This window comes from Octopus sinensis, linkage group LG3 (genome assembly GCF_006345805.1).
Source record: "Octopus sinensis linkage group LG3, ASM634580v1, whole genome shotgun sequence".
In the NCBI taxonomy this organism is placed as follows: Eukaryota; Metazoa; Mollusca; class Cephalopoda; order Octopoda; family Octopodidae; genus Octopus; species Octopus sinensis.
This window is the reverse complement of record NC_042999.1, coordinates 24,869,391-24,885,290: the sequence shown is the minus strand read 5'-3', so window position 1 is coordinate 24,885,290 and position 15,900 is coordinate 24,869,391. Positions and strand designations below refer to the sequence as shown.

The window sequence follows — 15,900 nt, the reverse complement described above, 5'->3', positions numbered from 1 at the left end:
GAAAAAGTTGAAGAAAATACTCAACAGGTTTGCTTTTAAGTTAAAAAGTTTTTTTGTATGGCCCACAACACTAACAACACATCAATGCCGTGATTAATTATATAACCTTACTCCTACTCAAAGTCTGTGTATTTCAATGTCACTTAGATTGATTATGTGTTTGGATGACACTGAAATATCACTATTTACACCAAGTCTTAGTTCTTTCTCTAATTAAATCATTATATTAATAAATAATAAATAAATCATTAACAAATATCTAATGAATAAAAAATTGAATTTTACAGTTATATATATATATATATATACTTGTTAGAAACATTATTTTGAAAGACAACTATATATTTCAAGTTGCATTTGTGGACTAACAGATATCTTAAAAAGACTCAAAGATTGACTTACAGCCTGGATGTCTTGAGATAGAAAAACTTCTTCAACATCTGCAGAAAGAGTTGTCCAATTGTCAGCTTCCTGCAGTAGAATATAATTCAACAGTAATGACTAAGGCAAAAATAAAACTAAATAGAACTGCATTCATTGCACAGTCTGTTGTTATATAACAGTAATATGATTTGACCATATTATTTTCATGTAACTGATATTATTTTATTTTTATATATCCCATTGTTCATCTAGTATATATCTAGCTGAAAAAAATCAAACTTTGGAAAACAACTGCATAGAACTTTACCTCATACTCCTCCATAATGGATTATTATGTAGCCTACTAGCTGAGTTCGCTAGAGGAGCTTTCTGTGATAACTACACAATTCTATGAATCCATATATTATACTAAAAAGGTGTGTGTGTTTGTGTCAGCCGAAATTGCAAAGATAATCTGGAACTCGACTGAGGAAAGAAAACTCCGAATGACCCATCCTTATTTTCTTTGTATCGTCTATCTGGATGTTTTATTGTCCCTTTCTCGTATCACCTAACTGTCCATATATATATATATTATATATATATATAGAGAGAGAGAGAGAGAGAGAGAGAGGCCTACGTACACTTTGGTCTCTTATATCTAAGTATATATTTATCAAAATCTTGTACGACTCTATTCTCTTATTCTTTCCTTCTATCAGCCCTTTCATGCTTACTTCATTCATTCCCAGTCTCTCACATTTCATTGCCTTCTCTTCATGCTCACTTTCCCTCCTCTTTTCACCTCACTGTGTCCCTGTCATTTTTTCTTGCCCCTTCTTATTTCTTCTGTCCCTCTGCTTCTACTTCTCTCTTTTCTCCCCACATGACTGGTGTTCAGCCAAGCCTGACCTTTCTTTCATGGTTCAGCCATTGTCCGTGCAACATCTATATTCTTCCCTGTGCCTGTGAAATCTTGCATCCCTGCCATGAGGCTTTACTTCCACACACACCAGCTTAATTTAATTCGTCCTTAGTCGAAAGACACCTGTTGTTATGTCCTGGTATTTGTATTTCTGTAACTTTCACCATTTTTTTCCGTCCTTGTTTTCGTATACATTCGCTGATTTTCTTCAAGGAATCTAATGCTTTTAGCTTAGTTTTTCCTTGGGGCTGGCCAGATTGGAGCAATCTCGAGTATAACCAGCTGAAATTGCAAATATAATCTGGAACTCAACTGAGGAAAGAAAACTCCAACGTCCTTGTTTTCTTTGTATCGTCTATCTGGATGTTTTGTTGTCCCTTTCTTGTATCACCTAACTGTCTGGATGTTTTGCGTTCTTGTCCCATTTTGTATTTTATATATATACATATATATTATACACACACACACATGTGTGTGTGTATATATATATATATATATACACATACACACTCAAACACTTACAAATCAAAGTTAACTCCAAACATAAACAGTAATCTCAGAATGTGATTTTCTGTGATTTTAGTAAAATCCATTTTACCTTGAGAGCATCAGAAGTTGCTTTCATCCGAGATTTTATGCCATCAAGTTTCAAGAGGGTCTGCATGGACTGAGAGGTGTCCTGTTCAACCTAAAATATAAACGCAAAGTAAGAACACATTTCACAAGTGCTATACAATACAAAATTTCAGCTTCTCTCTTTCATACCTACTAATACTGATTCTATAAAATATCTCACTTATAACCAAGTGATGTATCTGAGAAAATATACCACTTGTTTAGCAAATGTTACTGTTTGTTAGTCTGGTCACAATAATTAGCAAGTGGGAGGTGTTGACACAATACATAATGGTAGATTAGCAGGTGGGAAGGTGCACGAGATAATAAATTAGCAAGTGGTGAATTCACAAAGCATAATTCACAGCAGGTGGGGATACATCCACAATATAATACAAGATTGGAAGGTGGTGGTCACACAAAGTAAGTTTATGCAACAAACATTAGCAGCTGCTATGTGTTCTGATTCAGCTATCTGTGAGATATCCGATACCAATACAGCTTTTATCACAAATATATATATATATATAGATATTTATCGCTAGGCTTAACTCATCGTAAAGTCAATACCACCATTACCGATATCCAATCTACAGTGGAGAAGGCTAGCCACTGGATTTGGTTAAAAAGAGAAGATGAGTGATGGCTAGAAGGATATTGAGCTTTATTTGATAACCAGCAGATCTAGCAATCGGGGGTTCATATCAGTGAGGGGGGGGGGGGGTGCGCATTGATGCCGTCGAGAGGTAGGCCCCGAAACGGTGTGCATTCTCTCCTGATGACCCCATACACTTGCTGGCTTCCGGAGTTTTTGACTGGTAGCACTTGCATGTGCAAGTTGTTTGCAAGATATATATATATAGGGAAAATTCACAAAAAAAAACAAAGGATAAAGACAGGTGGTGTAGACAACAAACAGATGCATTAGTTTAACGCTCGGCAAGTGAAAAAGTCTTTAACATTTCGAGCCAACGCTCTTCCTCAGAAAGGAGGACAGAAAGAAACAAGGAGAGAAAATAAAGAATGTTAGTGGCTAGAGAGAGTGGGGGTATGTATTTACCTTTTGAATATCTTGTTTGACTAGTCTCATTTGATCTTGAAGAAGTGCTGCTTCTTGACGAACAGCTTCTATTTCTCTCATTACCCTTATTGGAATGTAAAAAAAAAAAAAAGTATTAGTTTAAGGATCACTAACAGTGGCAATGGAAGACAAGTTCAGATAACTTAAACTATTTTCTAACCTCTAAGAATTAAAAATCAAGGATAAAAAAAAAGGCTGATTTGAACTCAAAACATAAAAGGATAAAACTAAATGCTGTAAACATTATTTACATTTGACGTATATTTGTCCTCATCTTATTTGTTGTTAACGCAACGTGTCGGCTGATATACCCTCCAGCCTTCTGCAGGTGTCCTGGGGGAAATTTTGAACCTGGGTTCTCATTCCTAAGGTATTTTTCAATGTTATTATTATTATTATTGTTAGTGTTCAGGTCACTACTTGGAATCGAACCCAGAATTTTGGGGTTAGTAGCCCATGCTCTTAACCACTATGCCATATGCCCATGGGCATATGGGGTAGTGGTTTATTGCACGGGCTACTAACCCCAAGATTCCGAGTTCGATTCCAAGTAGTGACCTGCACATTAACAATAATAATAATAATAATAATAATAATAATAACATTGAAAAATACCTTAGGAATGAGAACCCAGGTTTGAAATTTCCCCAAGACACCCGAAGAAGGCTGGAGGGTATATCAGCCGAAACGTGTTATCAACGAACAAGATGAGGACAAATATCCGTCAAATGTAAACAATGTAAATAATTTAAATAATGTACCTAATTCCTCATCTCTTAAATATAGACCTAAATGCTGTAAAGTTTTCTATTGCTCCATGTTTTAGAATAATGTTAAGTGTGAGAATTGGCATCAAAATTGAGTAAATATCCAAGCAAGTATCCATCCAATCACCACTTTTTAGGCTAACTTTGAATAGTTAATATATTAATCTCTTTAATTATGACATGGCTTGCTTGGTCAAAAAATGTAAAACAAAATTACTACATAGTAGTAGGAGTGGCTGTGTGGTAAGTAGCTTGCTAACCAACCACATGGTTCCGGGTTCAGTCCCACTGCGTGGCATCCTGGGCAAGTGTCTTCTGCTATAGCCCCGGGCCGTGAGTGGATTTGGTAGACGGAAACTGAAAGAAGCCCGTCGTATATATATATATATGTATGTTTGTGTGTGTCTCCCTAGCATTGCTTAACAACCGATGCTGGTGTGTTTACGTCCCCGTCACTTAGGTGGTTTGGCAAAAGAGACCAATAGAATAACTACTGGGCTTACAAAGAATAAGTCCCGGGGTTGATTTGCTCAACTAAAGGCGGTGCTCCAGCATGGCCGCAGTCAAATGACTGAAACAAGTAAAAGAGTAAAAGAGTAAGCAAGATTCCTTTACAACCAACTAAATACAAGGTGTTTTCTCTGACAGACTAACATCATAATCCTCATTTTAACATTTACTTTTCCATTCTTGCATGAATCAGATATGTAGGGGCAAATGCCTTACCTAACACCAACCCCCATCTGTTACCAAACAAGCCAATAATGTCCCAGTCTACCAAACAACAGACATGTTTACACAGAGAGCTGGAAACAAATAGCATCTTAGGAATGAGATTTCCATTTCACAAAGATCAATAACCTGTCAAGAAGCCCAGAGAAGCTTTCCTGATTCTGGTAATCCTTGACCCAGATTCAATCCTATTGATTCATAGCATAGACTCAAATTGAACAATTTGGGAGACAGAAATTGTACCAAAACCCATCATAGATATAAGTACATATGTCAGTGTATATCTTATGTGAATGCATAGTGGCACAGGATGAAACAAGTACTTTTTGAATTAAGCTTCTTGTAATGTTTCCTTTGCTGCAAATTATAGACACTACCTTGTAGTTCTCACCATCAGAGATTAATCCATTTTACTCACACTATCACCGATTTAGTGATTAACCCAGTTTTGGAGGAACTGTTTCTCATAGCATGATGCTCTTCCTGTAGAGAACCATTTGACTGTGAAGTCAAGTCTATATAGCAGGCACTATGCGACTGACTTGACTTGCTAGAAATAGTAGCAAAATCTCTCTTAAACCATACATTAACAGTAGTGTGTTATTTAAGTAAAATCTGGCAGCAATTTCTAGCAGGTGTGTGTGTGTGTGTGACAGAGAGAGAGAGAGAGAGAGAGAGAGAGAGACCTGGGTAAATTCTGTAAGGCTTGCTGGCTGGAGTCTTCTATAACATTATTGACTTCCTGAAATGAGATTAACAGAATTACATTAAACAGGATCATTGAAAGAGGAAAGGTTTCTGAAGAGGATAGAGGATAAATAATGTGAATGATGTTGAATGAATGACTAGATGGAGGAATATATAAAGCAACAAGCTAAATCACTTACTGCATTTATTTCCATCCCTCTTTCTCCACTGAGTTCAAATATGACTGAAATTGATTCTAACTTAGATTGACAGAATTGGTAGAGTATTGGACAAAATACCTAGTTCTTTACTACCCACAAGGGGTTAAACACAGAGAGGAGAAACCAGGACAGACAGACGGATTAAGTCGATTACATCGACCCCAGTGCGTAACTGGTACTTAATTTATCAACCCTGAAAGGATGAAAGACAAAGTCGACCTCGGCGGAATTTGAACTCAGAACATAACGGCAGATGAAATACCGCTAAGCATTTTGCCCGGCGTGCTAACGATTCTGCCAGCTCGCCGCCTTTGACAAAATACCTTGTGATATTTAGTTACAGTTCTTTATGTTCAAATTCCACTGAGATCAACTTCCATTTTTTGGGGGGGTCAATAAAAGAAAATACCAGTTAAGTACTGGGGTTCATCTATATTCCTATAAGACATACATTCTTATAATATATCAAAGAGGTGACTGGAATTATAATAGGAGACTAAGACACCAAGAAGATGAGAAGAGGGGAAACAAAATATGTACTTATTTAACCCCAGATAAGCTCAGATTCAATAGACCTTTGATTAAAAGCATTCCAGTTATGACCATCCCATTCTTGAATGTCTCCTTTTTTAAGATGGTAGCATTGAAACCGAGAGAGATTTGGCTGTTTTTTTTAATTTTTAATAAATCAAGCAACTGTGTAGGTTCTCATAGTGCAATATATATCAAAGTTGATTCAATCAAATGTAATTACTTTTACAAAAGACTGGTGTTCTTTACCCAAAAATATAAAATCTGTAATGAGTAAGCTGGTGACAGTGTATGTCAGCAATAAAGTTTATAGGAGAATTCACAGAGTTTAATTTCCTTGGGGAAATTAAATTTCATGATTAGTATTGTCCCTTTGATCCTCGGTCGAAAATTTGCTTATTATTATTATTATTATTATTTTATTATTATTATTATTATTATTATTATTTTCAGCTTCGCCTTGTATTGCATATTATTTCTCCATACAGGGGTTTTTTCAATGGCGGCCCATTTTCGCGGGGTTCCACTATTTCCCTTCTCTCTCTCCCTCTTTTACGTTGTCTGCCATCCCCCCTCTTCTTTGCTAAGAGCATTTTTAAGCCAGCCCGTCATATTCCCGGTGCACCCGCCCTTGCCCACCCCCACCACCAATACGGATATCTCTATATTTTTGCTCCATCTATACCGGATGTCGCTTCTCCCACCACCATTATAGGTGTCTACTCTTCGAACCCCCCTCTTCAATACGCTATTTGACCATGCATTACCCCTCTCTGATATCCTACGTTCTACTTGCCTAGAACCTGTCATCATTTCTCTGAACCACCCCTCCCCACTGGTGCTCCCCTATATTTCTCCCCCCCCCCCACATAAAAAGCACCATCCGAACGTGGCCGATGCCAGACCCCTCTGGCACCTGTGCAGGTGGCACGTAAAAAACACCCACTACACTCGCGGAGTGGTTGGCGTTAGGAAGGGCATCCAGCTGTAGAAACACTGCCAGACTAGACTGGAGCCTGGGGCAGTCCCGAGCTCCCCAGACCCCGGTCGAAACCGTCCAACCCGTGCTAGCGCGGAAAACGGACGTTAAATGATGATGATGATGATGATGAGCGTGGCATCTTGGGCAAGTGTCTTCTGCTGTAGCCCCGGGCCGACCAAGGCCTTGTGAGTGGATTTGGGAGACGGAAACTGAAAGAAGCCTGTCGTATATATGTATATATATATATATATGTGTGTGTGTATGTGTTTGTGTATCTGTGTTTGTCCCCCTAGCATTGCTTGACAACCGATGCTGGTGTGTTTACGTACCCGTCACTTAGCGGTTCAGCAAAACAGACCGATAGAATAAGTACTGGGCTTACAAAGAATAAGTCCCGGGGTCCATTTGCTCGACTAAAGGTGGTGCTCCAGCATGGCAGCAGTCAAATGACTGAAACAAGTAAAAGTAAAAGTAAAAAAAAAGATGCTTTCATTTGAGAGTATTTCACTATCATACGCCATGGGCTTTAAGTTAGAGCCAAATCTATAATAGTGATTAATAGTCTTTGTAACATTTAGCTCATAGGAGACTACACAGGGTTTGATAATCACAATTGGTATTATGAGAACGGAGAATGTAACATCTTTGGTTCTTATCCTTTGTCTGACTGTCATGGACATTACAAAAGACATAAAAACTGGTAAAAACAACCGAGTTTTGAAACGAAAACCTGCCTTTGTTGAAATTCAAATGCCACGGGGGCTGATTTTACTTCTCATTTTTCAAAGGTCTATATGATGAATACTAGCATTTATACTGGAAATTTATTCACTGATTCAGAAGAAATCAAGCAGATGATAAGTGCTTGGAACTATTACATTTCAATTACTATAAATTACCCTTTAAGGTAATGTATAGTAATTGGGTTGGCATCATGAGAGGTATCTGACTACAGGATACTATCTCAAGCAATTGTGTAACCCATGCCAACATGGAAAAATTGGGCATAAAAATGAGGATCTTTTCCTTTTGAACGGCAGTTTGTAACATAATTTCTAGGTATCTAAAAAGTTTTAAACTTCGTATACTGGTAGAATGTGTTTATAAAACATCATTTTCTCTTGGTTTTATTGAGAAAATTCTATAGTTTGTAAGATATTTCATCTGAAAATCCGAGCATTTCGGCAATTTTAACCAATCGATTACCTCCATTGAGCTAAAATCATTTGCTGCGTCTAAAACTGAGACAACATCCTGTCACTAACCCTAAACCTCCCCCCAATCCTAAATTTTTTTTTTCTTAATTGTTAAATTAATTTAATTGTTACTCGTGTAAAAAAAACTAAAGCAATGGAAAATAATTTAAACAATTAACAAGCAAAATAATTCTATAATTTTATACACACACTTTCCGTATACGTACGGAAAGTGTGTGTATAAAATTATAGAATTATTTTGCTTGTTAATTGTTTAAATTATTTTCCATTGCTTTAGTTTTTTTTACACGAGTAACAATTAAATTAATTTAACAATTAAGAAAAAAAAAATTTAGGATTGGGGGGAGGTTTAGGGTTAGTGACAGGATGTTGTCTCAGTTTTAGACGCAGCAAATGATTTTAGCTCAATAGAGACCATTGATTGGTTAAAATTCAAAAAATTAAACTACGTTAAATAAACAAATTACAATTTTCTCAAGAAAGCCAAGAGAAAAAATGTTTTATTTTGACACATTCTACCAGTATACAAAGTTTTAAAGTATTTAGTTAACTAGAAATTGTCTGCCGTTCAAAAGGAAAAGATCCAAAAATGACAACTATGATGATGATAGCAATAATTGTAATTATGAACATGACAAAAAAGGTCCACCTCTGTTTCACAGTTCAATGGTTAATTGAAAACTTCCCATCTCTTATTAATTCCTCTAACAGATAAACATTTCCACATGTCACAATGGGAAATTTATAACTACAATAATATTAAGGAGAGCTTACTTGTATAAACATCTGTAATTTCATCACTAAATTTGTGGCATATTGCTGCAAAGAGAAAAGTAAAAATTATCGTCATCATCATCATCATCATCATCATTTAGCGTCCGTTTTCCATGCTAGCATGGGTTGGACGGTTCAACTGGGGTCTGGGGAGCCCGAAGGCTGCACCAGGCCAGTCAGATCTGGCAGTGTTTCTACAGCTGGATGCCCTTCCTAACGCCAACACTCCGAGAGTGTAGTGGGTGATTTTATGTGCCACCGACACAGGTGCCAGACGAGGCTGGCGAACGGCCACGCTCGGATGGTTTTTTATGTGCCACCGACACAGGTGCCAGACGAGGCTGGCAGACGGCCACGCTCGGATGGTGTTTTTATGTGCCACCGACACAGGTGCCAGATGAGGCTGGCGGACGGCCACGATCGGATGGTGTTTGTTACGTCCCCAAAGCACGGAGGCCAGTCTATGCGGTACTGGCTACGGCCACGTTCGGATGATTTTCTTGTGTGCCACCGGCACTGGTACCACAAAGATACAAATTCCATTTATGTTCATCTATTTTGATTTGTTTTGATTTGATTTGATTTGATTTGATTTGATTTTCACTTGCCTCAACAGGTCTTCACAAGTGTCACAAGAAGGAAGGTATGCATAGGTGGACTGTCTACGTCGCCGGGTCTTCGGATGGTGTCTTTATGTGCCACCGACACAGGTGCCAGATGTGGCTGGCGAACGGCCACGATCGGATGGTTTTCTTGTGTGCCACCGGTACTGGAACCACAAAGATACAAATTCCATTGATGTTCATCTATTTTGATTGGTTTGATTTCACTTGCCTCAACAGGTCTTCACAAGTGTCACGCGTGTCACACACTTGCCTCAACAGGTCTCCACAAGTGTCACACACTTGCCTCTGCCTCAACAGGTCTTCACAAAGTGTCACACACTTGCCTCTGCCTCAACAGGTCTTCACAAGTGTCATAAGAGGGAAGGTAAGCACAGGTGGACTGACTACGTCGCCGGGTCTTTGGATGGTGGTGGTGTTTTTATGTGCCACCGACACAGGTGCCAGGTGAGGCTGGCGAACGGCCACGATCAGATGGTGTTTGTTGTGCCCACAGCACGGAGGCCAGTCGACGGCCACGTTCGGATGGTTTTCTTGTGTGCCACCGGTACTGGAACCACAAAGATACAAATTCCATTGATATTCATCTATTTTGATTTGGTTTGATTTTCACTTGCCTCAACAGGTCTTCACAAGGGTCACACACTTGCCTCAACAGGTCTCCACAAGTGTCACACACTTGCCTCTGCTTATAAGTAATACATATTTCTTGTAGAATCACAGTCAACAAGGTGTGAGTCAAAAGGTTAAGAAGTCATTTCCAGTCACCAGCACTGAACTGTGCTCATGGCCAAGGCATTTAACTATGGTCCTGCTAATTCAGTTTTAAACATGTGGATGGAAGCACTCCGTCGGTTACGACGACGAGGGTTCCGGTTGATCCGATCAACGGAACAGCCTGCTCGTGAAATTAACGTGTAAGTTGCTGAGCACTCCACAGACACGTGTACCCTTAACGTAGTTCTCGAGGAGATTCAGCGTGACACAGAGAGTGACAAGGCCGGCCCTATGAAATACAGGTACAACAGAAACAGGAAGTAAGAGTGAGAGAAAGTTGTGGTGAAAGAGTACAGCAGGGATCACCACCACCCCCTGCCGGAGCCTCGTGGAGCTTTAGGTGTTTTCGCTCAATAAACACTCACAACGCCTGGTCTGGGAATCAAAACCGCGAACCTATGACCGCGAGTCCGCTGCCCTAACCACTGGGCCATTGCGCCTCCGCTTTAAACATGTACTGTGGTTAGGTACAGCTCAACATTCAGAGTAGTGGGAGCACTACTTAATTAATGATTGCTTCATCAGCTGATGCACCAGAGTTCAAGCACTTCTGAGAATTTGGTGAGTACAATGGGAATCAGCTCTAGTATTTCAACAAGAATCCATCACCAACCATCAAGCTAGTACTGTCATTAAATCCAAGTTGATTCCATGCTGGTAATAAAGATTAATCAAAATAGGAAGAGCAGCAGTTAAAGATCATTTTGTAGAATCACAAAGCTTGGTAGGGAGCAAGTTCTCAGACTAGGGACCTAGAATGATTGCTTGCAACAGAGTGAACTCAATAGAGTATGATAAACAGGGTGACAGATGAAGTCTATCACCAAAGAATAGATACAGTTACTGTCAATTCAGTTATCACCCAAAATTTGGGAATGACCTGAAGTTAATGTAGAAGACATTTGCCTAATGTGTCATATCATTGGATGGTACATGGAACCACATGAGCTCACAGCCAACTTCTTAAACAAACAGGAAATGTTACACCCAAATGAAGGTTTTTGTGCAACAGTCAATATTACATGAAGCCTTTCACATACAGGTAACCACCATAGTGGGGACAAATGATATTGGATCTTTTCGGTTTGAACGGCAGTTTTTTCTAGCAGTATCATATGAAATTGTCACCCATAATTATGACCCTAGTATCGATCTATTGCATTTCAATCTGTTTTGGGGTTAGGGTTAGGAGTGGGGGTAAGGGTATCTTTTTTCTTCACAAATGTAAATAAACCCAATCTATTTCTTGAACGAGGGACATATTCATACGGCACAGAATGTTTTCACCGCAACAGACGGTCATTGATTGGTTGAAATTGCAGAAATTGAAGAAAAAAAACAACAAATATCTTACAAACTATAGAATTTTCTCAATAAAGCCAAGAGAAAAAGATGTTTTATAAACACATTCTACCAGTATACGAAGTTTAAAATTTTTTAGTTACCTAGAAATTATGTTAAAAACTGCCGTTCAAACTGAAAAGATCCATGATATTTTATGTAGTTCATATATGGAGCTGAAGTTCTGCAGACTTAAATGTTTTTGTCATGAACACAATGAGATACTGAAAGTTGAATACAAAGAACCTAAAATTCTCCATAATTTAAAATCATTATAAATTTTAAGTTAAAACTATGATTTAGTTGTTTTAAAGTTTGTGTTAGTTTTATTAACATCAATCCACTTACATCTTTACTGACTGTAGTGTCTTTATGGGACCTGAAGGCTCCATTCACCCATTCCTTCACATCAAAATTCTCATCTAAAAATTTTGAATAATCCTGAAAAAAAAAAGGAATATTTACATAAGAATTTAGCAGGTATCATTTCAAATTCCTGATGTGATGTTAACACTATACAGCAAGCATACTTTGGATAATAATTTTCAGATATATTTTTCCAAGAGGCTTTCTTTTTCAAAGCTTAACATCACATTAAACAGAAAACACATTCATCTATTTTGTAATTGTATTTCTAAAAATATACTTCAGTTTCTTTTGAAAATTATCAAAAATTGTGAAGGATTTAACAAAATAAGTAACTTTATTATTATACAGTTTTATGAAATGTAACATGATTTATATAGAAACACTTTGAAGTGGACAATTTTTGTATCATAGAATGAAGGACAGTCTTAGGTGGGTTGGTATTAAAAATAATCTTTTTTTTAAAGCTATGTTGTTTAACTTCAGGTTATCCATCACTGAGCAGACCTACAATCAAATTACATTCCAGCCATACTCATCTTATCTTTCTCATTTTTATCATTATAATCTGGTCTTGAAGAGCTTGTGAAGGCCATAGGTACAGTTCCTTTCCTCCAGACTATATTAGATGATACGAAACAAATAACAGGTAGAGGAATGCAGATATCAGATGCATATAAATGAGTATTTTTCTTTTTCCTTATATGCATTCACATTTTGTTTCTAATACATTAATGTTAGTAAAAAGCTGAGAAACTAAATTGAATTTAATGTTGACCCTTCTTCATTGAAACTAGCAACTTTCGATATTGTCTCAGTTTCAGTAGAGTTTGTCAACATATTAGATTAGACTTTGAAAAAAAAAAAAAAAAAAAGAAAAATGGAAGCTATAATTTGTTTATCATATAACTGAGTTTAAAAGCAAATACTCAGCTTGAGATATAGCTTTATTAGTGTCCTCATTTCAGCAAGGTGGTCAGCTCTTGAAGCCATACGGAGAGCTCATCAAAAATGGTATTGATACTCTTTACTCTTTTACTTGTTTCAGTCATTTGACTGCGGCCATGCTGGAGCACCGCCTTTAGTCGAGCAAATCCACCCCGGGACTTATTCTTTGTAAGCCCAGTACTTATTCTATCGGTCTCTTTTGCCGAACCGCTAAGTGACGGGGACGTAAACACACCAGCATTGGTTGTCAAGCAATGCTAGAGGGACAAACACAGACACACAAACATACACACATACATATATATATATATACATATATATGACAGGCTTCTTTCAGTTTCTGTCTACCAAGGTGATAAATTAACAAAAGTTTTGGACCGCTGACTAATATTGTGAAAAGGGGCAAGCAACCACACATGTCAGTAGCAGAGAGTAAGATAGGATTGCAGTGTATATCAAACAAAATAAAAATAGCGACTCATTATCATCATCATTGAATTAGCATCCACATTTCCATGTCTGCATTAGCCAGACGAAATGACTAAGATAAATTTTTAAATGGATGGATGCTCTTCCTGTTGCCAACTCTCAACTGCTTACAAACATGGTAATATTTTTTCCCTAATTGTGTGAAGGCACATGGCTCAGTGGTTAGAGCGTCGATCTTACGATCGTGAGGTTGTGAGCTCGAATCCCGGACCGGGCTGCGTTTTGTGTTCTTGAGCAAGACACTTTATTTCACAATGCCCCAGTTCACTCAGCTGTAGAAATGAGTTGCGACGTCACTGGTGCCAAGCTGTATCGGCTGCTGCCTTTCCCTTGGATACCACTGGTGGCGTGGAGAGGGGAGGCCGGTATGCATGGGCGACTGCTGGTCTTCCATAAACCACCTTGCCCAGACTTGTTACTAGGAGGGTAACTTTCTAGGTGCAATCCCATGGTCAGTGTTGTGACCGAAGGGGGTCCCAGATCCAATTCTTCAAACAAGAACAGTACAGCAGCGGGGCATGCTACCAAGAAAGACTGCAAACTAACGATACCACTAGTTTGACGGTGATGTTTGTTTACAACCAGCGCGTAATGTCAAGTCAAGGAAACACACACATAAACGGGCTTCTTTTAGTTTCTGTCGACGAAATTCATTCACACAGCTTTGGTCAACTCGGGTCTATAGAAGATGCTGAACTTGAAACCATTTGTTTTTGAAATAAACTTCTTAAACAGTCATGCTCGTAGACAATAAAAATTTGAGGACCTTTGAAACCTACGAGTACTAAAATCTTATGGAACTACAATCAGTGTAAAGATTTTGGAATAAGTTTGTATGTAAGATGACAACAAATGTGTGTGAAGTGACGTTTACGGAAAACAGTTAAACTATTTCTCACTATCAAGTGTTCTATTAAAAGTAGGTACTACAAGCGAACAGTGGTCCGGTGCACGCACTCGCTAGCTAGTTATAAGTAGTCGATCCTACAATTTTTTAAACTGCGCAGGAGTGGCTGTGTGGTAAGTAGCTTGCTTACCAACCACATGGTTCCGGGTTCAGTCCCACTGCGTGGCATCTTGGGCAAGTGTCTTCTGCTATAGCCTCGGGCCGACCAAAGCCTTGTGAGTGGATTTGGTAGATGGAAACTGAAAGAAGCCCATCGTATATATATATATATATATATATATATATATATGCATGTGTGTGTTTGTGTGTCTGTGTTTGTCCCCCTAGCATTGCTTGACAACCGATGCTAGTGTGTTTATGTCCCCGTTACTTAGCGGTTCGGCAAAAGGGTCCGATAGAATAAGTACTGGGCTTACAAAAGAATAAGTCTCGGGGTCGAGTTGCTCGATTAAAGGCGGTGCTCCAGCATGGCCGCAGTCAAATGACTGAAACAAGTAAAAGAGTAAGTAAATAAATTATTTTTTATAAACAAACTAGGGTTAGGGTAAAAAAATTAGGGTTAGGTTTAGGGTTAAAAAGTCGTTGTAGGATCGACTACTTACGACTAGCTAGCGCAGATGCGCACACTGTTCGCTAGTAGTACCTTAAAAGTATTTATATGGCACGGCTATTCTGTTTTGGGATGACCTTTTGTGAAAAAAGAATAGCTACATGCTAAAAATAGCAGCCATAGTCTCTAAAATAGCATTAATGTTGCTAGAAGAAAGACACTGTTCACTGCCGTTCCCGATATACAATAACAGGGTGGTTATGGCAGGAACGCCTTTGATTGTAAAATTTAATTAGTCAAGGCCGACCTACAGCTTACAACAATAACCGCAAATGAGACTCCACTGTCTTAAAACGACCACGATGGAATAGTCATGGCAGGAACGCCTTTGCACTGTCTTAAAACTACCACAATGGAATAGTCATGGCAGGAACGCCTTTGCACTGTCTTAAAACGACCACGATGGAATAGTCATGGCAGGAACGCCTTTGCACTGTCTTAAAACGACCACGATGGAATAGTCATGGCAGGAACGCCTTTGATTGTAAAATTTAATTAGTCAGGGTTAACCTACAGCTTACAACAATAACCGCAAATGAGACTCCACTGTCTTAAAACGACCACGATGGAATAGCCATGGCTGGAACGTCTTTGACAATAGGTCTACTTAATTAGGGATTAAACAACAACGATGACATCAATACTTGAGGACAACATGAATGTGATATTTCGTTTCTGTCGTGAAGGTGAGAAATTGTAAAAGAAATTAAAGTTATTTACCATGTTGGAGGTTGAAATAAATATCTTTGTCAGCTACTTTAATACATTGCAATGCAAGACACACTAAATAGTATAGAATTACAATATATAAGACACCTTAAATTTTAATAAATGTAATTATTTCCTCTTCGGCCAACGATTCCGACACGTCAAAACAAACGACGAGCCATGTCTAATCACGTGATTCACTGATGTATATAAAACGTGGAATGGGGAACATTGAT

At 38.3% G+C, this 15,900-nt stretch overlaps 1 protein-coding gene across 3 annotated transcripts in view; it reads right to left on the bottom strand.

The window, feature by feature from the left end:
• LOC115209858 (conserved oligomeric Golgi complex subunit 7) overlaps positions 1-15,865 on the bottom strand; it is a 45,937-nt gene extending 30,072 nt beyond the window's left edge. For all 3 annotated transcript variants that reach the window (XR_004998164.1, XR_004998165.1, XM_029778430.2), the window contains exons 1-7: positions 15,677-15,865; positions 11,985-12,077; positions 8,896-8,940; positions 5,170-5,225; positions 2,964-3,048; positions 1,887-1,976; positions 403-471 (exon numbers count right to left, since the gene is read on the bottom strand). Coding sequence is in view for 1 of the 3 variants with exons in the window: in XM_029778430.2 (XP_029634290.1) it covers positions 403-471; positions 1,887-1,976; positions 2,964-3,048; positions 5,170-5,225; positions 8,896-8,940; positions 11,985-12,077; positions 15,677-15,679 (441 nt within the window). In the remaining 2 variants the exon portion in view is untranslated. The remainder of the gene's footprint in view (positions 1-402; positions 472-1,886; positions 1,977-2,963; positions 3,049-5,169; positions 5,226-8,895; positions 8,941-11,984; positions 12,078-15,676) is intronic.
• Between the last annotated feature and the right edge of the window lie 35 nt (positions 15,866-15,900).